General features: G+C 38.2%; 1 protein-coding gene across 2 annotated transcripts in view; it reads right to left on the bottom strand.

The window, feature by feature from the left end:
* Positions 1-22,028, bottom strand: part of cdk5rap2 (CDK5 regulatory subunit associated protein 2) — a 110,484-nt gene extending 88,456 nt beyond the window's left edge. Inside the window, exons 1-14 of one of the 2 annotated variants that reach the window (XM_043720082.2) lie at positions 20,182-22,028; positions 19,448-19,582; positions 19,071-19,190; positions 18,821-18,913; positions 18,506-18,724; positions 16,825-16,995; positions 15,381-15,497; positions 10,003-10,140; positions 8,324-8,503; positions 7,750-7,944; positions 3,966-4,157; positions 3,192-3,318; positions 1,547-1,692; positions 1,301-1,417 (exon numbers count right to left, since the gene is read on the bottom strand). In XM_043720082.2, coding sequence (XP_043576017.2) covers positions 1,301-1,417; positions 1,547-1,692; positions 3,192-3,318; positions 3,966-4,157; positions 7,750-7,944; positions 8,324-8,503; positions 10,003-10,140; positions 15,381-15,497; positions 16,825-16,995; positions 18,506-18,724; positions 18,821-18,913; positions 19,071-19,190; positions 19,448-19,582; positions 20,182-21,240 — 3,009 coding nt within the window. In that variant the 5' untranslated portion in view covers positions 21,241-22,028. The remainder of the gene's footprint in view (positions 1-1,300; positions 1,418-1,546; positions 1,693-3,191; positions 3,319-3,965; positions 4,158-7,749; positions 7,945-8,323; positions 8,504-10,002; positions 10,141-15,380; positions 15,498-16,824; positions 16,996-18,505; positions 18,725-18,820; positions 18,914-19,070; positions 19,191-19,447; positions 19,583-20,181) is intronic. The other variant, XM_043720083.2, reaches the window with a different exon arrangement.
* Positions 22,029-22,768: the final 740 nt, after the last annotated feature.

Below are 22,768 nucleotides of genomic sequence, written 5' to 3' on the forward strand. Positions count from 1 at the left end.
CTAACCATCTTCCCATGATATTCAATGTCATTAGCATCACGGAATCACCCCCTAATAAATTAGGGTTTACCACTGACCAGATAATGAATTGGACCAGCCAAATAAACATTGTGGCTTTGAAAAGCAGATCAGAGGCTACAATTCTGTGGTGATAACTCATCTCTGAACTTCTCAAAGCCTGTCCACCATCTTCAAGAATGTAATTGAAGACTCTCCTCCAAATGTCTTGAAGTGTGCAGTTCCAACAATGCACAAGAAATTCAACATAATACAGGACAAAGGTGCCCACCTGATTAGCACTAAGTCCACCACACCTTGAACACCTACTTCCTCAATTAACAGCAGAGTGTTAGTTTTATTAACATCTTCAAAAATCACAATCTCAACCACCTAAAAGGATGAGGGAAACAGACACACTGGAACACCACCAGCTGCAAGTTCCCCTTCAGGTTTTATACGACCTTGACTGGAATTACATAATCGTTCCTTGACTGTTACAGGAATCCTGGAATTTCTCCACAGTAGCACTGTGTTTATCAAATTTAACTTCGTGGGATGTGGGTGTCACCAGAAAGGCAATTATTGTCAATCTCTGGCTGCCTTGAATCGAAAGGCTTACTGGGGCCAATTCAAAAGTACAATTAAAAGTCAATCATATTGCTCTGGAACTGAAATCAAATGTAGGTCAGATAAGGATGGCAAATTTCCTTCCTTAATGACATTAGTGATTTTTTTTTGTGCAACACTGATGATCAGTTATGATGGCCATGGTTAAAATTCTGAGTTTTGCTTTCAAATCTAGATTTTATGAACTGAATTTAAACTCTACCCAGCTGCCATGGTGGGATTTGTATCCATCAACTCCAGAGCATTAGCCTGATGCTCTGAATTACTAGACCAGTGATGTTAATATTACTTCAGTATCCGGGACAGCTGTGGTTAGGAAAGCCGCTGGCCATTGCCTTTTTAAGGTAACTTGCGGTCAGCAGCTCAGTTGACTGTAGGCTGGTTTGAGATGCAGAATAATTTCAACAGCATGGGTTCAGTTCCTGAAGCAGAAAAGGTCATCGTCCTGCCCTTTTCAACCTTGTCCCTTGCCTTAGGCATGATGACCCCAAGGTTAAACTTGTCAGTTATCTCTAATGAGACAGGAGCCTATGGCCCTCTGGGACCATAGTGACTTTCACATTCACCACCACCTGTTCAATGGCAATTAATGGTGGCTTTGCTAGTGATGCTTACATCCAAAGAACAAATAAAATTTATCGCAAATGTATGGAAGTGATCCGCAAAATCTTACTTTAATAATTTCATCCTTGACCAGCATGGTTTTGGACAATGACTCAACATTTGCAGCCGGTGTCTGTGCGTCGTTTTCCAGTTTGTCAAGTAGAGATTGGAGTCGAGCCACTTCCACCTGCAAAGTTAACAGTTTAACAAAAGCTCAACATTATGCACTCACCCAGAAGTAAATTATATGAATTCATTTGAAAGCATTCAATTATCAATTATGCCTAGATTTATTTTAGCTACAGCAGATATATACTTTTGCTTCATTTTCATTTTGTAAGGTCTTGTTTAGTTCTTCAGTTATTGCAGCAAGTTCTTTTCTGAGGCTGGTTGAGCTCTTCTCATGTCCAGGCATTTTAACAAGGATCTCATCGTCTGTAGGGTCAAGTTGACTTAATTCAGCTAAATTAAAAGAAAGAGAAGACCTTATTCATTATTGAAAATAACCAGATGGGGACATGCTGTGAGCTTTGCACAAGTACATTTGAAATCTTGGTTCTACTATCTTCGATTTTGATCTTCTTCCTAAAATTACAAAACTCAAATTCTTGCCATTGCTGTATCACACAGCATTAACATAACTGTATAGTCAAATCTTGAAAATAAAATTTAATGTCTTCAGTTTTTAAATCATGAATGCAGAATAAAATAAAATCCATCTAACTATTGAAGTGGATTTGTTATTAACTAACAAAAATACAAATTAGATGCATAAACGCATTAAACATTTTCTATTAAGAGACAGAAGTTGAGCAGGGCAGAAGGAGAAGCTTAGTTTTTGAGGCTCAGATAATCATTGTTGTAAAACCAGAGATGAGTGAAACAAGCAAGGGATTGGACCGATTTGAAGAGAAATTATTAGAATTTCAAAAGCTATCTGCTGAGTTATGACAAACGAGTAGGACTTGGTGAAGGTAGAAGTCAAGGCAATGGTGGACAATAGACATAAATTTAAGGAGTTGCTGATGATGCAGGTTATGGCATTTCAAAAAGCTGGATGAAGTTAATTATGCATATTGTAAACATCGGTGAAAAAAAAGTTAATAATTGATTCTTGTTTTTCCTCCCAAAGCATCAACCATAATTGCTAATGGATCACTGTACCTTGTAAATGTGACAAGAGTCAGAACACAACACATCCTGTCACTGTAGAATCTTCCAGGCATTGCCTTAATTTCCAACATCCTAATGGACGAAGGAACCAAACACAACTTTCATACAGCCCAGCTCAGCGTTATTACACTAAACCAGAAGTTAATGTTATGGACCAGGCCAGACCCCTCAAAACATTTCAAGAAGGTAGCCCAGACCCTAACTAACTCTGCAGGTGTACAGCGGATATTCCAGGAGTGAATCAGCTGGTCAAACCACTTCGTTTTAAACAAAACAGAATTTATTTACAAGCTTACTGAATGAAACACAAAACAGAAAACTGAATAACAAACTCTCCAAAACTCAACAGATCATCCCAACTTAATAATGCTGTTCCAAACACTTGCAACACTCCCCATAAACACCCCTTAGCACAAAAGATAAAATTAAACAAGTTCTTACAGGATAGAGGTCAGAAAGAGATTACCATCCTGGACCTGTTTCTTTCCATACTGTTGCTAAAAACCAAACCAAACCAAACCAGAGGAAAGCTAAGCTGGGAGAACTGGCCCCTTTCATTGTACAAGTGTTTTTTTTTCAAACTTGAAAACATCTGCTCGAGGCTGTTAGCTATTATCAAATTAGCCCTAAAACCCTTCACCTACAGACTTTTTGGAGTCTGAGTCATTTACGACCTCTGAAAAAAAGCCAAAGACTGCATAACTTTGTTAAAGCAGCAGCTTCGTCACACTAATGTACCAAACCAGTGTTTCTTTTCTTTGATCAATCTTTCTCATGTCATTACCTACCTTCCCTCTCATGCAGCTGTTCTTGCAGTATTTGTATCGTTTGCTTCAACTCAAGAACATGCGAGGGGTTTGGTGCTTCATGTTGAAGAAAATACTGGTCTTTCATTTGCCCATGTTCCATTAGTTTCTACCAAAGAAAGTCATAATTTGTGTCAGAAATGTCTCTTTAAATCACAGACAAATATTAAACCATTGTGAATCACATTAAGGGCATATCAAGTTTTCAATGACTGTGAAACGGCAAAAATGGCACCAATATCTTTCATCTTTTTCCCTTTGTCAATTCTCAGCATCAATTTTTAGTAATCATGAGCCTGTTTTCATTAAAACCAGCCTTCTTAAAGCGCATGCAAGTTAGATTTGACTGCCATTGAGAGCTGAAAATCCTAAAATATTGCGCTCCATTCTAGAAAATGGCAGAAATAGTTCTGCCACATTCCTGTTTTTCCTCAAGTTTCTGACACTTCACAGGAAGCAGAATTTCTTCTTTTCCATTACAAAACAGATGCTGTAAGTATAAAAATAATCTTGTCTAAATTTTGGAAGACATTACTAGACAAGCACATTTAAATTACTAACTCGTGAAGTCTGCTTTAGTTGTTTCAATCCTTTTCCAGCTATAATTAGAACAACTAAACCACGTCTTCCACTCAAGAGGCAATTCAGACAGTTATCAGCTCACACTAATACTGGTATTTCTTTGCTAGCAGTGCAGCAAAATATACAATTCAATATTATTTATAGGAACTCAGCTAGATTAGCAGCTATACTCACAGTAATAATCTTATCCTTTTCACCAAGAGCAGCTTTTAGTTGTGCCATTTCTAGTATTTGTTCCTGGTTTAACAGATAGTCATGTTTCAATGGGCCTAAAACATCTTGCTCTTTCTCAACGCCTTGTCGATTCAGTCCCTGAATTTCATGACTAAGTTCAGCTAGACGGCGATTGTAACGTTCCGATGCCTCCTGAAAAGGAATGCAAAAACAAAAAAAAAAATAAATCAGTCATCCAATGCTAAGAAAACAGCAAGGCTGATTTTAAGCCAGAAAACATGCAAGAATTTAAACTCAAAAGATTAGGTGTTACCAAGCTAGAGGACTTATTTTAATGGCATTAGTATAGAACATTGATTACCCTATACATTTGTTCAAAGGATATTTTCCTTTTAAAAGGGTGTATCTGAAAGAGATAAATGTAAATATTCTAAACACAGATCAAACATATGCGTTAACTTTTCTGATAAAGGATTCTGTGATAATTTAAAACGAATCTGTAATCTCCTTTCTTGCCCAAGTGACCATCCAATGTCCAAGTCATAACCCTCTTGATCTCCTGAAAAACAACAGCAATCGGGTATTCTTTAAAACTAAATTAATGCTTTCTTCAGATCTTCCAGACCTTCTGCCTCCAGCCTGGATCCAACCTTGGCGAATGCCAACCTGGAAAGATACGACAGATGCTGTCTAAACTAGGTTAGGAAGACTTCTTCATGTTATTCTAGCCCTGGTAGAAGGCAAAATTTAGTGCATATGAAACAGGAAGGAATTTTTCTCCTTACAAAATATGATGGAAATGCTCAAGGAAAAAGACCCAGCATAACCAGATTTTGGCTGTTTTTGGGATTCTGTTGTGGTGAAACAATACTGGAACTCTCCAGGATTTGCAGTTTCCCCCTGGAGTCAATAGGAGTAGCTTCTTACAAATACCAGGCATCCTATATCGGAGTGAATATTGAGATTTTGAAACATGCTTTTAAGAAGCAGTAGGGTATCAGCTTATATATTTGAATAACATTTGAAAATTTGAAATAATTCAGCAATGCTGGGGTTGAAGGAGCATGTGTGAACACTGGGTGCCATTTTGGAGGGGCTTTTCCTCTGCCAATCCCTCCATACCTCGGTAGACTTTTCCCAACTTGCCTCTGCCCTGCCAACTCCTACTCTCATGGATCCTTTCAGTTGCTTTCTTCTTCTCTCCATTCCTCTCCCAAGCTCACTGCAAAGGCTCAAGAGACAAAATGGCAAGTAGAAAAGTCAGGTAGGGAAGTGGGAGAGTCGGCCAGGGGAGCAGCAAGCAGGAGACAGTTTGGGGCTGGGGCATTAGTTGTCAAGCTTAAGTATCAGGTTGGCACTTTGAGGAGTGTGGGGGGGGGGGGGGGGGAATTAGATTGTCATGTTGGGTTGTGAGGAGTTTAGGGGGAAACTTCAAATATTTCTTCATATAGAATAATACTGATCCTGATTGAAACAGAAAAGATATAGGCACACTGTCTCAAGTGCGGCTTCCCTTATGTTCAGTTCAAAAGAATGAATGCCAAGATCACCGCCAAAGTATAATCACTGAAAAATGTTCAAGATAGATACCACTTTATCCTCCCTGGATGCAAGTATGTGTCAGAAGTTGGTTCATCTGCCTGAAATAGCAGATAAAAGATCATGCTCATTGTGATTTTCTGTGGCCAGTATGTCCCCTTTGTAGGGGTTACTTTGGATGCTGCATGCACTCAAAGGACAACTGATGACAATTGGTCTGTCAGTCACCATCTGTGCATTTAGCCTTTGAATTGCTGTAATTTCCTGAATAAACAATGTGTGTTCCAGTAATTGAAAGTCACAATCCAAGACTCAAAGTCACATGCTTTCCAGTGAAAGGCTACATCTAGTGCTGATTGGCACACATCAGCATCAGGAGGGTTCCCTCCCAGTTGGGGAACACTTCAGTGGTCCAAGACATTCAGCCTCGGACCTTCGGGTGACCATCCTCCAAGGTGGACTTCGGGACAGGCAGCAGAGGAAAGTGGCCGAGCAGAGGTGATAGCTAAGTTCGGTACCCATAGGGAGGGCCTCAACCAGGACCTTGGGTTCATGTCACATTACAGGTGACCATCATTGCACTATACACACATACATACACACACACACAGGCACTCTTATACACACACACTCCCACACATGCACCCCCTCACAGACGTAAGACACTCTGCACTCACCACACACACTTTCTCACACTCAACCCCAAATCCAGACAGACAGACACACACACACACAGACCCACACACAAAGACCCACATGCACACATATATTTTGTGGGGTGAATTTGTACTCGCAGGGTTACATTGTACTTTGCTCAAAAACTGCATGCATTCATGTAGAACTCTGAGCTCAAAAACTGCATGAATTTATGTAAAACTCCGTTATCTCACTTTTTAGACTAGAATTAATTTAAACATCATGGCATAGACAGAGAACACAGGGGGCCAACACCTTCAACATATTGTCTAGCTATCACCATTGTTAACAGCTAACCCGAGAATGCAACTTTTTTAAAAAAAGGTTTTGTGATTTACACATGCAAGAAGTGAAACTATCACTGTATTCTAACAGATGAAAGGCTTAACAGACAATCAATTTTTCAATGTATAATTTCACTGTAAATTTTTGCTATAAATTGTGTGTTAGGATTGAGCCCTCCACTATCACCCTGATGAAGGAGCGTCACTCCGAAAGCTAGTGTACTTCCAATTAAACCCCCTGTTGAACTATAACCTGGTGTTGTGTGATTTTTAACTTTGTACACCCCAGTCCAACACCGGCATCTCCAAATCAGCATTACATCAGTTCACTGGAGAGCAGGCTCATGATGCCAAACGTGTAGGTTCAATTCCAACACCAGCTGAGGTGACCATGAAGGTTCTGCATTCTCAATCTCACCCTTCACCTGAGCAGCTATGACTTTTGGTTTAACTCACACAAATTGCCTTCCTTTAATTACAGAGCAACATTCTGGGGCTATGGTTTCCGAGACAATGGTGGCTATGCCTCAACTTTAAACCCACCCACATTAAACAGAGTTAGGAAGCCCTTTTGGTTCACTGCTGATAATCTTCAATAGCCTCATGTCCATCTTTTCCTCTGGACCAATCCAGGGACATAGGCCCAGAATGATTTGGTAAGTTAACACTGCACATTGGCTCCAAATAGCAGCTGCTTCTCTCACAAGGTGTCAGAATATATAAATCTTCGGGGTGGGAGAATAGTTTTGGTGCTGGTCAGGTATTCAGGAGTACGTGTGGTTGTTGGAGTGCGGAGATGTAGTCTAATTGGACAGGTGAGCAATCAGTCTGTCCTTCAGTTTAATAGTCATGCACCAGTAAGTTTTAATCTTCTAACATGTCCTGGGTGCCTATTAGTTTAACTGCATCAGAACAATCTGAATTCTTCAATTTTAATGGACTCTTTCAGAGGGTTCTAACAGCAGGTGAATTGCCCATTGGAATCTTCAACTTTCTGAACAATTTGTCCACAGTATTATGTCTAGGATCCTGCATGGTCCTAATGTACAACTCCAGACTCTCATCACTGGAATATTTAGAAGCATAAAGCTTCACAGCAACGTGAATTTGTTAGGGTTATTTCAGAACCAATGCACCATAAAGCATTCAACTGCATCAAGCAATTTGGATAATAAAAAGGCACTATATTTCTGCAAACAATAAAGAACCATTTACAGCATGAAGCTTGTAAAGGCATTTTATATCTGCTTCCCTGAACTACATACTTTAAGGAGTTGCTCCTTGCTGTTAATGGCATTCAATAGTTCTTCAATCTCCTTCTCATGGTCTGCACTCAGTTGTTTTTTTTCTGCCCAAGCATCCTCCAGCATCTTCTCCTTCACCTTTAAGCGCTGACTCAAATGTTCTGCTACGTCCTTTGTGTCACGCTCAGCTTGGTTCAATAGTGACTTTGTCAAATCCTGGATCAGAAAAATATGTTATTACATAGTCCATTTAAAAAGGTCATTCATTAAATGCACTATAAATTAATTAGTCTACAAAGCAACTAAAAGAGTAAAGTGCTTATTGTAAAGCATGTAATAAAATAAGATGAAAATAACTTTTATATTTACATGCACATATTTATTTGAAAACTGATTGAATGTTTAATTATAAAAAGGTTTATCAAAACTGAGATACAAATTCACAAAAAGAACAATACAGCAACATATTCAGGCTGGTTATAATTCGCTGATATAATACTTACTTGCACAGAACTAAAAACGTGATTTGTGCAGCACAAGTGCCTGTTCATATTCTAAGTTCTAGGATCTTCCATATTGTGCAAAGATTAGTTACCTCTAAATTTTCAGTCTTATTTTTTAGAGACTGCTGCAGCTGTGAAATAGTGACATCCTTCTCACGGAGAGATCGTGCACGACTATCCTCCAGCTCTTGCTTTACTCTTTGCAAATTCTTGCAAGTGTTCAGTAAATGCTGCAGCTCCACATCTTTTTCTTTAACCATACCATCCAAGCGCTTCAAAGAAAAAAAAAATTGACTAATCAAAAAAGTAGTTGTTAGGTCACAACAACATTACCAAAGCACAAACAATCACTGGAAACGACCTGGAAATCAATACAGCTGTACTGCATTCTGGAGGTCTCTTCATTTTCCTAAAAATACACAGTGTTTGTAAGTGCTCTAACTTCAAAATAAAGTACATCCATGTCATTCAGATCATTAAAACTTATTCTTAAAGGACACTCAGTTCACATGTCAGCTTTGTTAGAAACTAAGAATAACCTGCAAGAAAATTCTTAAAAAGGAATGATGGCTGTCAATCATCTGACATCACTACAATAATGCCACATATTTCAGAATATTTTATCCATAAGTAAATGAAGGTGAAACAGTAGCATAGTGATTAGAACTGCTGCCTCAGTCCCAGGGAGCTAGGTTTGATTCCAGCCTTGGATGACTGTCTAATTAGGAGTTTATACATTCCCCCAGTGTCTGTGTAGATTTCTGCTGGGTGGTCCAGTTTCTTCCCACAATCCAAAAATGGACATATTAGTGGATTGGCCATGCCAAATTGTCCTGAGATGCTCAGGCTAGGTGGATTAGCCATGGTTAAATGTGCATATTTATTTATGGGGTCTGGTGGGATGTTCTTCAGATAACTGTAATAGACTCAAAAGAGCCTAATGGTCTCTATCTGCACTGGAAGGATTCCATTATGCAAAATATACCCAATAAAATTTTTAAAATAGTCATTTTGTACTCCACTGAAAAAATAAGCTGGAAGAGTTCTGAACTGTAGATGAAGGGCAGTCTTAGAGAACTTTAGTTTACCCTTTGTTCAAAGTACCCTTTCATTTTTCAATTTCTCCTGTGGTTGCACTTCATTCCACAGGAAGTGGTCCTGTGAACAATGAAACAATACTGGCATGTGTGTGCATTTGCTCCAATTAAGATATTTCTACAGCAGTTGCTGCTTTTCAATGACCAGAAGAGGAATGTTTTCCATAAGGATTTTAAACTTCACATGATAATTTCTTTTCCATAAAATGTTAGTCAATGAGGCAACTTTACAAGCCAACATTTTCCTGGATCTTTTAAATACACGTCATTCTGCTTAACGCGACAGTAGCATTTCTTTGCAACTTCACGCTATCGGAAATCGCATTGTGGAAAACTGCTTTAGAAAATCACGCTGCAGAAGATTACTACAGAAAACCACTATACCCATTCAGTAGAAAGTGTGTGCTTTGCAAACAACGTCCGCAATTCATCAATCTTGTTATAGTCAATTTGCTTTGATGAAACATGGGTTATATCAGAACGATCTGTACTCAAAAACTACAAAAGATACAGAGAGGTACCTACAAACTGATAGAACCAGCTTACTAAGAAATCATTTCCTGTCTCACCAAATATGATTTGTGCCTCGATAACATGCCAAAAGGAAATAACTATCAATCATTTTTGATATTACTATTTGCATAATTTTCAACCTGTATTCCAAATAAACTTACATTAATTGTTTCTTCATTGTTGGCAAGGAGAGTCTTTAATCGATCCAAATCATGTTCTCGTTCTCTCAAAGCCAGATGCAGCCGATGAATTTCATTCTCCTTTTCATCAACAGCTGCATGTTTTTGATCAATGGCTTGCTTGAGGTTTAAAACAAAAAAGAAAGCAATTGTAAAGCATAAATATTTATGTTGAAAATGGAGAAACAGACATGGTATATATTTTAGGAGAAAGTGAGGATTGCAGATGCTGGAGATCAGAGCTGAAAGTGTGTTGCTGGAAAAGCGCAGCAGGTCAGGCAACATCCAAGGAGCAGGAGAATTGACGTTTCGGGCATGAGCCCTTCTTCAGCCCTTCTGCATGGTATATATTTTGTATGTTTTACAAAACAATTAGGTATAAAGACTTACAACTAATTAGCTTTGTTGACAATACCTGTGAGAAGAGTGCCAATGCCAGAGACTAGCTGGAAAAAAAGTTGTTAAGTTGCACAACAGGAGAAATGAAATAACAAGTGCACTGAAACATCATAATCACTGAAACACTCAAACTACTACTGGTATACATCAATTCCAGAGTGAATCAGCAGCTGATAGGCCAATATTCCCTGAAGCCACTGACAATGTTAATTTTTGTCCATCCACTCAAGGGATCGAATGATTTCCTTAAACAAATGCAAAAGTTTGTTACAGACTTAAATATTCAAAGCAACGTGTACAATCAAAAGAAGTACCAATGATAGTTTTTTTGGAAACATGCTTTCATGAGTTGTGGACATTAATGGTAATTGCAGCATCAAATATTTCCATATTTCTTGTGGGCTACTTAGATTTTTGGGAACTACCTTTTGGTTTTCAAGGGTTCCATTCTCACTAACTGTTTTACATAATTTCATCACCTTCTATACTTGTGTGGACATATGGAATATTTAGACTCTCACAAAAGCAGAATTAGACTAATTCAATGGTCTGAATAATAATCAATGCTCCATTAAACCCAAAGCCCCAACACTCAAGTAAAGTAGTAAATTTCCAGATGCCACATTAGTTAACTGCAAAAAAGACAACAGGTCTAGGTCAGCAACAGAAGTTTTTTAAAAAAAACTAAAAACATATTTCAATAAATAAAAAGCCATCACTTGTGAAATGTTTGTGGACTTGAGGTCATAGCTAAATGATTGCGTGCTTGACTCTAATACAGTCAAATGCTCTCAAGTAATTCAATTTGTAAAACGCTTTTGAGATGCGATAACACAAATGCAATCGTTGTGAAGTAAAATTATTCAATATTAAGTAACCCAATTGAAAGTCTTTTTATAACAATATTCACCACAATTTTCTTCGTACCACAACTTTCTCCCACACAATAATTCCTGAAGTATTTCTGGTGATGCTCAGAAATAGAAAGGTAACACTGTTAAATGCATGGCTAAAGAACTGGTCTAGGAGGGTGGGCTTCAGATATTGGGATCATTGGGATATTTTCCAAGGGACCTATTCAAGAAGGACGGGTTCCACTTAAACTGGAGGGGCATTAATATCCAGGAAGGAGATTTGCTAGTGTCATTCAGGAAGGTTTAAACTTGTGTGGAAGGAAGGTGGGAACCAGAGGTCAGCACGTGGAGCACTTGAGGAGTAGGTTGATGTTAAGTAAGTCAGTCTGATAGGAAGGCGAAGGAGCAGCGCATTTTTTCAGGCTGCTGAGTCCAGGCTTGTCTGCATCTGTGTATTTTATTTGGCATATTTTCCATGCTCCTTTTCTTTTCTTTCTGCATTCTGCAGCATCTTTGGCGGGACATTGATGAGAGCGAGAAGAAAATGGCAGCAACAAGCCGGGACTGGCATGTTCCAGGATTTGGCAGCAGCAGTAGTGGACCCAAGAAGGAACACCCAAGGGCCTGTGGTGGCAAGTTCTGAAGGCCTGCAGCAGTGGAAGGAGCAAGATCCAAGGGCTTGCAGCAACTGTGGGAGCAATATCCTTAGGGTTGTGGGGGGAGTGAGAGCGGGTACTGAAGGCCTGCAGCAGCACTAGGAGCAAGATCCAAGGGCCTGTGGCAGGAGCGACATTCAAGACTCTGGGGAGGGACGTCCACTTACCTTACATGGACATAAGGTTACCTCATGGAAATAAGACTTTTACATCTGGATGCTTCTCCCTTTCTCCTTGGATCTGTTCATGTTTATATGTCTGCTTATTTTAAATATTGTTTTTTTTCATAGATAATTTTGAAAAATTAAGATTTTTATATCCAAGATACTGCTAGTGAGTGGCAACTTTGGACACTTTTCACTGTATTCTGTACTTCAGTACACATGACAATAAAACCTAACTCGAATTCTAATCCTAAGAACAGGCAGGGTCAGATTAATGAGCATCGACAGGACTCTGTCTGGAAGTGTATTTATTTTAATGCAAGGAGTATAACAGGTAAAGCAGATGAGCTTAGATTATGGATTAGTACACTGGACGTTGATGTGGTAGCCACTACAGAAACTTGATTGAGAGAAGAACAAGACAGGCAGCTCAACATTAAAAGGTTTAGATCTTTCAGGCAAGATCGAGAGGGATATAAAAAGGGTGGGGGAGTTTCATTACTAACTATGTCACAGTTGAAGACAGAATATCTTAAGGGCCTCATGCACTGAGGTCGGATGGGTAGAATTTAGGAATAAGGAAGGTACAATCACTGTGATGGGGTCATAGTGATGGCCACCCAATAACCAGTGGGGGAATAGAAGAACAGATCATGGAAAAATATAAAAATAACAGGGTAGTTTTAGCGGGAAATTTTAATTTCCCCAAGATTGAGTAGGACTCCGAGGAGTAGAAAGGAAACAAAAGAACTAGGATGGTTAGAGAAGCCAAGAAATATCCTTGTAAAGTAGGATTAAAGTGAAACTTTGCGCAGTCAGGAAAAAGCCATCACATCCAGAGTGAGACACTGCCCGAGTGAATATAAAGATCAGGAAATTTGGAGACAGCATAAGTCGTTGCAGATGGGAAGGGAGTGTTTTTTGCTTGGTTCTTTGGTTCATAGTTTGTAAAAGGTCTTTTCACAGGATAAACTGAAGCCCAAGATTGGGGTCACAGCACAAAAGTAAAAGAATGACCTCACAGGAAAACTAAGTTCATTGGTTGGTAATAGCTGTTAACTTGACTATTATAGGTTACTTTCAGTATGAAGGTAAATAGGGGGAAATACTTAGATTTTTACTAAAAGACCAGTAGGAATTGTTTTAAAAAACAAATTAAGTGTCAAGCAAATAGAGTTGTAGGGCCAGACAATCTGCTGTCTCTGCATGATGTGGGAACTGGCAGACCCCATTGTGGTTAGTGGTTAAAACCACCGATGCTGGTATCCCATCACCTTTTATTTACATAAGCCAGACCACAGACTGAGGAGACCTTCTGAATCTCCTCTTTAAATTGGTCAGTCAGGCCTCCCTGACGGGGGTTGTTAACATGGGCCAATATAGAATCTCTGTTAATGAAATCCACCTGGCCATGGCTCCAATCACCCAAGTAGTGATCACATCTGTAGCAAGTGTTGGTTTCTTGATGAACTCCAGCTCAGAGTTAATGAGCAGCAGTCTGAACTTCAAACACTGCAACACGAGGAAGGGAGAAGAGGTGCATGGACACGGTGTTTCAGGAGGCAGTCACACCCCTTAGATTAATTACTTTGAAATCAGTCAATAGTCAGGGGCAGAAGCATGTGACTATCAATGAGGCAGGGAGAGGGATTCAGGATTTAGTGCTAGAGGAGTCTCAACCCATGAGCTTGCCTAATATAGTTGAGATTTTTGGACTTTGTGTAAATGAGACAGGTAGGATGAGCAAGCCGACTGTGGCATAGGGAGTCATTCAAGAGGAATGGGAAAGAGAAATGTAGTTGTAATCGATGATAGTGTAGTTAGAACAGTATAGTACAGGAATAGGCCCTATGTTCTGCAGCCTGAAGCGGAGGATCTTACATTTTGTTTGGAAATGATTCATTACCTCTGACAGGTTTTCCTGGTTCTCAACTGAGTATTTCCTTATTGAAAAATTCTCACTGCTGTTGTAACCACTCATCACCCACTTTGCTTGTAAATGGGGGTAATCTGAGGTTGCAATTACTTCACTAGTTTCAGAGCCTCACAACCTTGGACCTAGAGCCTCACTTTCAATCCCACTTTAGCCCGGCTTGCCAGTCTTGCTTTTAACAAGTTTTCAAAAAGCAAGAAAATATCAGCAGCAAACACCAGAAAGCCAGCCTGAAATTGGAAAAGCAACATCTTACTGGTTCTGTAAACTCTACTTATGAAGGCAACTTTTCTGAGTTTTCCAACCATGAAAGTGACCAAAGTGTTTTGGCTGTATTCCCCTCAAGAGCACCAACATGCCCGGTGTATTTTGAGCTGTACTTGCTGAGGCACTTTAGAAGGCAGGTAATGGAGAATCTGGAATCTCACACAGCAAACTGGCTAAAGACAAATATCCTTTCGCTTAGGGTCATTAGTGATCGAAACAAACTTTCACCTCAAATCAGAGCAAAGCAGTGCAGATGCTAGAGATCTGAAATTAAAGTAAGTACTGGAGAACTCAGCACATCTGCATGAATCAGTGGCAAGAGAAACAGAGCTAACATTTCAAGTTCAATAACGTTTGAATTTTCATATCAATCTGGTAATTTTATTCCAGATTTTTAAAATTCATTAACTAACTGAACTTAAATTTTCTAGCAAACACAGTAATATCAGTTATCATTGCCAGGTGTCTAAATTATGTCCACCTTGATATCAGTTTGTAATAACATTCTACACCAGTCTCCAATCACATTTGCACACATTTTTGTCATATGCATTTCAAGAGATTACTATAGACTTTAATAATTCAACTTTCAGGTTGGAAATAAAAAATGCCTTCTTCCATCCTTTTGAGATGTTTGGTTCCATTATTTCTAATGTCCTTCAGCTCCTCACCTAAATTAGCCTTATTGTATCTGGGAACTGAGATAGTAAGTGTTTACAGATTATTTTATTAAGCAGATGCTGTAGCTGAGCAGAGTCAGACTGATATTTGACATCTATACAGAAGTGCTTCACAGCAGACTGTCAGTCATGTGCAGGGTGCTCACTAAACTAAATGTTTTCCCCACTTAGGCTGACAACACTGAAGATCAACTATAGGGATTGAATCTTCTATCCCCTAGGTGGGAAGATAAGGCTTGGTGAAATTATAATTCTTGTGTTTTTGTCATCAGACCATATAACAGCAGGCTGTAGAAATTGCACTTGTAATTAATACAATTTAAGTCTGTTACTGGTGTTCTACTTCTGTAAACTTTAATTACAGTGTATTATTCTCTATTCTGCACTTAAACTTGAAGATGGAATACCTCAAGAGCTTGGTCTTTCTCTTTTAACCGATCACGCAGTTTGGCTAACAAAGCATCCTTTCCATTTGGGCTCTGGTCCCCTCCTTGCTGAATTCCTTTTGCCAGCTCCATATAATCCTTGGGAAAAGAAAAATGTGTGATCAGCATTCATTCTGCAGACTTTTATAATAAACTGGTTCAGTTATGACACACAGACATGAACCTAACCCTACTGATTCAAAAATGGGGACTCTATCACCACACTACCAGAGCCCATTTGCTCTTTATAATCACTGGTATCAGATTGGGAATCATTTTTTTAATTAATGACATCTGCTGCTAATTAATTACATCATTGTCTTGATGATATGGTTTCGAAGAGAAAACTCCTAAGAAAGCCTGTAAGATAGCTCAACAGGCTAATGCTAGTCAAGTATGAACCTGCTAAAAGCCTGGAGGTTGTAAGATCAAATCTCTGTTAGTTCATTTTTGGATTCTGAATCAGTATTAACTAATTTTCAGAGCTAAAAATTTTCTATTTCTTTCGTTGTATTTTTTTCAAAGTTTTAAAAATAAAATGTTCTGCCCAACAACTGAATATGCAATGTGTCTCCACTAGCCCTGAATGAGTCATTTATGTTCTCAGTCAGATGTCTTTTGATAATTCTGTAATGATATTGCTCTGTGATGTTACCTCTCTGGCTCTTTACAATTCTGCCAATTATAATTTGGTCACAAACAAGTACATCATATTATAGGCCTAAATTAAAACTGCAAGTGATAGGATTTTAAGTAGAGGATATCAAGAAAAATAGCAGTGAAGAACATTGAAGCAATAGTGTGCAAAACAGAGCACAGATACATGGATCTCTCAAAAGGTTCTCAGTAACAGGAACTGCAAGGAGCAGTGGAGATTCACTGCCTTCCTGATGAGAATAAGAGAAATCAGGAAAAAATGCTGAGTGTCTTGGACTGTATTTCCACAGATGTATGGAAGTCAACCAAAGAACAACTACTCTATACTACCGGCTAAGTTAAGAATAGCGCTGCATCTAAAACTCTAACCATGCTTTATTCTACTCAATACATTGAAAGGTAGCATTCAATTAGGTAGATGTCATGGCCCACAACGGTACAAAAATGTATCTATAGATTCAATGCTGCTAACACATAGGTAGACAAGAATTAGTTCCAAAATTGCAATGGATTAGTAAGCCAAAATATGTAAACTTCCTTTTATTTCTAATTCAGTAAGAAAATACAATTGGGCTCAAATATAACTCAAACAAACTTTCCAATGCATTACTTAATAGTAGTACTTCAGATCAAAACTTCTATAAAAAACATATTTTAAATATTTAACTAATTACTTCAATACATCAATTCATAATCGCCACTGGAAAAAATAGCAGTGTCGGCAATAAGGTTATTAGTTTTCGACAGTAAATTCTTTTCTGGTCCACACCTGCAGCAGTCTATCTTTGTTGTTCAAACTGTCTGTTAGTCGTTCAATGACAAGCTCTTGGCTTTGTAGTTTCTGCTTGTTCTCAATCAACAAACTTTGGTACTTGTGCTCCATTGCACGTTCCTTCTCGGTCAATTCAGCAGCCAGTTTCTGAATATGATTCTGTATATCCTGCAGAAAGCAAAAGGTGGTTAGAAATTTAAGACCAATTTTGAAATGTTTGGTACACAAGTGAATACTTCACTTAAACAACAGTAATGGCATTCAAAACCCTGACAATGTTAGTAGGATTTGATGCTGTTCTTTTGTGTTACATTTTAAAAGGTCCCTAAAATATCAATGGGAAAAAAAATTACATACTGTAAATGCTAATTCAAGTTAGTAAACATTTAAGTTTATAACAACTGTATTATGAAATTATGAATCCAGTCACTTCATGTTGAACAAGTTTCTTTCCTCTTCCCCATTCAGAATCAAAGGACATGATATTTAGTGCAGTATTCTTCTTTAATATATTTTCATGATGATGGTTAAAAAGAGACCATAGCGGATAGAGAAAAGTCAAATTTCTCTCCCTGATGATGCTAGCTCACTTGTAAGTAAACCTTAGGAATAGGAATCCACTCAAAATTGTTTTCAGAAATTTTATACTGGTGAAAATATCCCCAAAATTTCATTATTTAGAACTTGAGCTCTTCAAAAGAGTAGATAAACAGAATTTATTTGTTTTACATTCAAATTATTCACTTACTTAAGTAGTGAAGTAGTTAAGTCCTTGAAGTCTTTGGAAAACAATAAAGTGAAAGATTGGAAGGTGGAAAATATTACACTCCATTGAAAATTAATGATTAGATTAGATTAGATTCCCTACAGTGTGGAAACAGGCCCTTCGGCCCAACAAGTCCACAATGACCCTCTGAAGAGTAACCCACCCAGACCCATTTTCGTCTAACTAATGCACCTAACACTATAGGCACTTTAGCATGGCCAATCCACCTAATCTACACATCTTTGGACTATGGGAGGAAATTGGAGCACCCAGAGGAAACCCACGCAGACATGGGGAGAATGTGCAAACTCCACACAGACAGTCACGTAAGGCTGGAATCGAACCTGGGTCCCTAGTGCTGTGAGGCATCAGTGCTAACCACTGAGCCACCGTAATTGACAAAATGGTAAGCTTCTTAGAATGATCTCGATATTTTTTTTAACAATCCATAATGCAGAAGAAAATTAATGAAGGGTTACAAATCCATGTGTTCATTATCACAGATCTGTAAAAGGCAGACCATACTCATTCAAATGATTTCCCTTTCAAAAAACATTAATGTTCATTTACCTAAATGCTAGATTTTCATTTGTTGTTTTACAGAGGTGACCCACAAGAATATGATTTTGGTCTGCATTATAAATGATGGACAGGAGGCATGAAAACAAAACTACAATAAAGCTATTACTAATTTTAAAAGCCTCAGTTATAGAAAGGTCTAACGAAACTGGATTATTATTTCACAAGCAAATCTCTACACTCAGCCTACAGGGATTGTATTTCAAAAGTAATGCTTTGTATATGAAGGATTTTTGGATGTTTCAGAAATTAAATAAAAAAAGATCAAATTCTTTTCTTGTTGCCATAAGAACATATTACAAACAGATAAAGAGGTAGGGTATAGGTACTAACATTAACCATCTTGTCGTCCTTTGCTTTTTGAAGCTGCAGTGCTTCAACCTCTTCTTCCAGCTGAGCCTTTGCTTCAGTTAAGTCATTCAGCTCCTGCTCTTTCCTGTTTGATGTTCTTTGCAATTTCTGGATCTCCATTGCTTTTGCATTGCGATCCGCACGTAGCTCTGCAAGTTCAGTTTCTTTCTCAGTCATGAGACTTTGATATTCTTCTGCTCCCTAAGGATTAAAATCAAACATTCAACATTAGAGTTTCATACAGAGTCATTCATTCATCAAAGACTACTGCAAAAATTAAGCAATTTTGCCTTTTACCTGAAATTTCTGCAGTTGTGCTTTGTGTATAGAATCTCTTGCTTTCACCAGAGCACTATCTCGATCTTCAATTTCATGACAAAGTTCATCTATCTGTTGGCAGATTTTAAGAGGACAAAGTGAGAAAGTGCAGATAACATAATAAGTACATGAGATGTTAACAATCAGATTCAAGTTCAACAATCAGAATAGTTCTTGCAGAGGAGAAGAAAATCACAGCAATCAGTATATACCTTACTGATCCACCTACCTCTTTATCCTTAGCCTTCAAGGCCAGAGTCAATCCTTGAATAGTTTTATCTCGTTTCAGACTGTTCTGCTTCTCAGCAACCAGTTCATTCTCCTTGTCATTAACATTTTCTTTCAGAATCTACAAATTAGTGGGATGGAAAATCAAGACAAATTTGCTGAAAATTAATTATATCATGATCCAAAAGTAATCAGTGTCTGATAGACACAATTGTTTGGCCAATTTTGTTTTTTTTACTTTCAAGAATGTCCAAAAATTGTTGTTACAAAAACTTTTCAGCATTCTTCAGGCAAAAGTAGTTGCTTATAATTTAATCTATTATGTATATATGCTTAACTGAAAGCTTTGACACAAAAGATTAGAGTTTGAATTTGCACCTTTTTTGCATCATCTGCTTTCTTCAGCTTTTCTTGCAGAGCACAAATAGTAGCTTCAGCATTCTCAAGATCAGCCTTTAGTTGCTTAGCCTCCATTTCTAGCTGTCCTAGTTGCCTCTGCTTCTCAACCATGTTCTGTTAAAGGATTATGGAGAGCAATCACAATATCTTTATAAAGGTATTAACATATTAGAAAACTATGAAACTCAGTTCTTCAATCAACAGGGATGGTTCAAATTGTTTAGGAATCACTGTAATTAAGAGAAGGTGCCTAATCTTGTATATGTCTTCCACAGTAAATATGACCAACAGAGAGACAGTGGAGACACAGAAGTGGACAGAAGGCCAAATACAGGGCCTAGAAGAAGGTTGGAGTCATCTGAGAACAATGAAAGAGCCTTCTGGATTAAAGAAGTTACAAAATAGTAAATCAGATCTTTGGGGTACAGGCAGTTTGAGGTTAGAAATGGAGGGTTGAACTAAGGAACGGCGCTTCAAGTAGAGACGGCCCAAGGGTTAGGGAACTGGTAGACAAAGAACAAAGAACAAAGAGGAACTGAAAGGACCAATAACACCCAATGGATAAAAGCTTATTTTGGAAATTCCCATGTATTTACACAGCATCTTTATTTCTAAAATGTTGATAGAGTGCTAAAACAGGAACTGGACAGGATACATACACGCATTCCAGAATTAAAATGGAACTGATAGTTGTACAGGTTTAGTATTACTACCTCAGGTTTGAAAGAGCCATAATCATCACCTAGAGACTTCCACATCTCTTGGAAAAACTTTCCATCATTAAGATTATAGGTTTCTTGCAGAGCCGTTGTAATATTACATCCTGATTCAATTCTCCTTGCTGAAAATTTCACACGTTTTGGTATCTTACTTTTTGATAAAGGCGGCACAGGCTTATACCCAATGTGCTTAATTTCCCAAATTGCATTAGCAATTGATTGTCTCATTAACGGATAATTTTCAATTGGCGCAATACAATCGAACATAGATTTTAACTGAACCTTCTCAGATTCCTCATCAGTTATCCAATCATCAAGTTTGGTTGAATTTAATGTAGTCAGCTTGTCCAACTGCCTTGAATGGACACGAGTGGGCAGTTTCCCTGTAGACATAGACTTTTTCTGGTCTAAATTAAAGCACATACTCTGTGAAGGGCTGCTTAACAAAGATTGATGTAGACTTCCTGTTAAGACACTCCGTCTGGTCCGCTTAGGAGTAGAACATACTAAGGTACAGAATAAATCTGCTACTCTCACAGACTCGGAACAGAGACATGTTCTCTTCCTGTGGCCACCACTGAAAGCACGCCAGCATTTTGAGCAGTGCAAATTTTTCTTACTACTTATTTCCGGCATCCAGAATTCAGATAAAAAAGATTCATCTTGTAGAAGCGTGCGGTATTGTGAAGAACATTGATTCACGCACGGAGTAGATTTATACTCTCTATATGGGGAAATTTTAGCTTTCTCATTGTACTGAAAGTACAAATGCACAATACATTGAATTAGTTGTTCTTTCTCTGCTGTCAACATCTGCAGTCGCTCACTGGCAACAGTCTTGACACGAGCAATAACAATGTCATATTTTAACACCTCTTCCAACATAAAGGCACATTTACTACACAAGAACTCTCCTTGGCCATCACGGCTTATTATATAACCCAATACGTAAGAAAGAACAATCTGCAATCTTCTTTTGCCAGAGGTGTGGAAAATCCAGCGACGCTGATTTCCTTGGAGATCACTGCCACAGATGCGACAAAAACCTTTCATTTTCAGAAAATTAAGCTCCAAGCTTCTTAAAAGCAAAGTTGCTCACTGTGCCGTCCTTGAATTGCAAGGTTACTGATTAAGTTGCTGATTTCAAACAGTGTCAAGCTCTTCATTCATGTTTTCTGATTGTTTCCTCACACAATTAAAAACCAAAATAAAAGGTCCAGTTACAGCCATGTCAAATGTTGCTATGGTGATCCATTGCACTTTTCAGTAATGAGGCAGAAGCTTTTTAAATCTCTCTCTCTGGCTACTAATTGTTACAAAAATCGTCTCTTTACTGGTTTGAACATTTAAGTCTGAACTGATGTTTTGTTACCACTGCGTGAAGACAAAGCCTCAATCAATTGTAATTCCCACATGAAAAGAGCAAGAGACAGGAAGCATGGCCGTTATTTAAGTGGCATCTCAGGCTGCTGTCATGTGTCTTCTACCAGATGAAATACGTTTTCTTTTGTCCAAAGCAGATCACCACAACTTATAGCTGAATTGTTCAAATACTGCAGGTCCTGCGAAGAAGTCCTTCGTTTACTTCTTGAAGTATACAGCTGAAGCGATAAAATACGGTTAGCAGAATCGTATGTTTACCGAAATGTTCTTATTGTTTGATCCATCATAGATTAATCGATCAAGTGCTAATTCCAGTGTTCCGGTAAACTCCTGGCTCTCTTTTCCTTCAGTGCACAACGAAAAGTTTTTAGTATAAGTTAAGCAGCTTGGCAGCTGTTGATTTGTGGTCCTGAGCTAGCATGGGGCTTTTCTTTGAAAAAGAAAAGGCGTTTTCCACATGAATTTTCAAGATGACGACTTCTTTAGAATGAGGCTGTCTTCCTATTTCAGCCCACAAACGCTTGCACACTACCTTAGTAAAACCACCTACTTCCTGTTGTTGCTGGAATCATCACTGAACAGCTTGCATCATACATACAGCATACAGGATTACTTTTCTTTTGTCTCTATGCTACCAACTTTTAAAGTAACATTAAATAAAGTCAAATATTCTAGGAAGACACCAACATTTAAAAGGCAGAGTAGTATTTATTCCAAATTTAGGGTCATTATTATCATTTCTTTCATATCACATTGGGCCTCAACATGCAAGTAGGTGATATCCATTTGTATAAAATCTTAAGTTTCTTTGCTGACTTCTAATCTAATCTAAAATTTCCGTTTGTTCTGCTTTCTATTTTACAGTTCTGCTTGGACTTTTTTTTTTGCAAATACTGCAGAATACAGTCACTTTTCTTCATGAGTCACATCATGGTGACTTAAATCCAGGTTTAGTAACTTCCTCAACAAGAAAGTCCATGGCCCACCAGAATTGAAAATTCATTGTGGCTGTTTCATCACAAATACAAATGTTCCTTCCAGATCTCCAACTGTGTATTTTACACAACAGCCATCAGTCTAATAATTGCATGTAGTAATAAGTTTTTCCTCTACCATACGGTTGATCTGCTTAATAGTAAATTAATTTCACAAGCAATTTGCGACATGCCTGAGGCAAATCATTTCCTAGAAACTGAAT

The sequence above is a fragment of the Chiloscyllium plagiosum genome, unplaced genomic scaffold (genome assembly GCF_037043375.1).
Source record: "Chiloscyllium plagiosum isolate Xiang-an unplaced genomic scaffold, Cpla_swu_hap1 HiC_scaffold_21, whole genome shotgun sequence".
NCBI lineage: Eukaryota > Metazoa > Chordata > Chondrichthyes > Orectolobiformes > Hemiscylliidae > Chiloscyllium > Chiloscyllium plagiosum.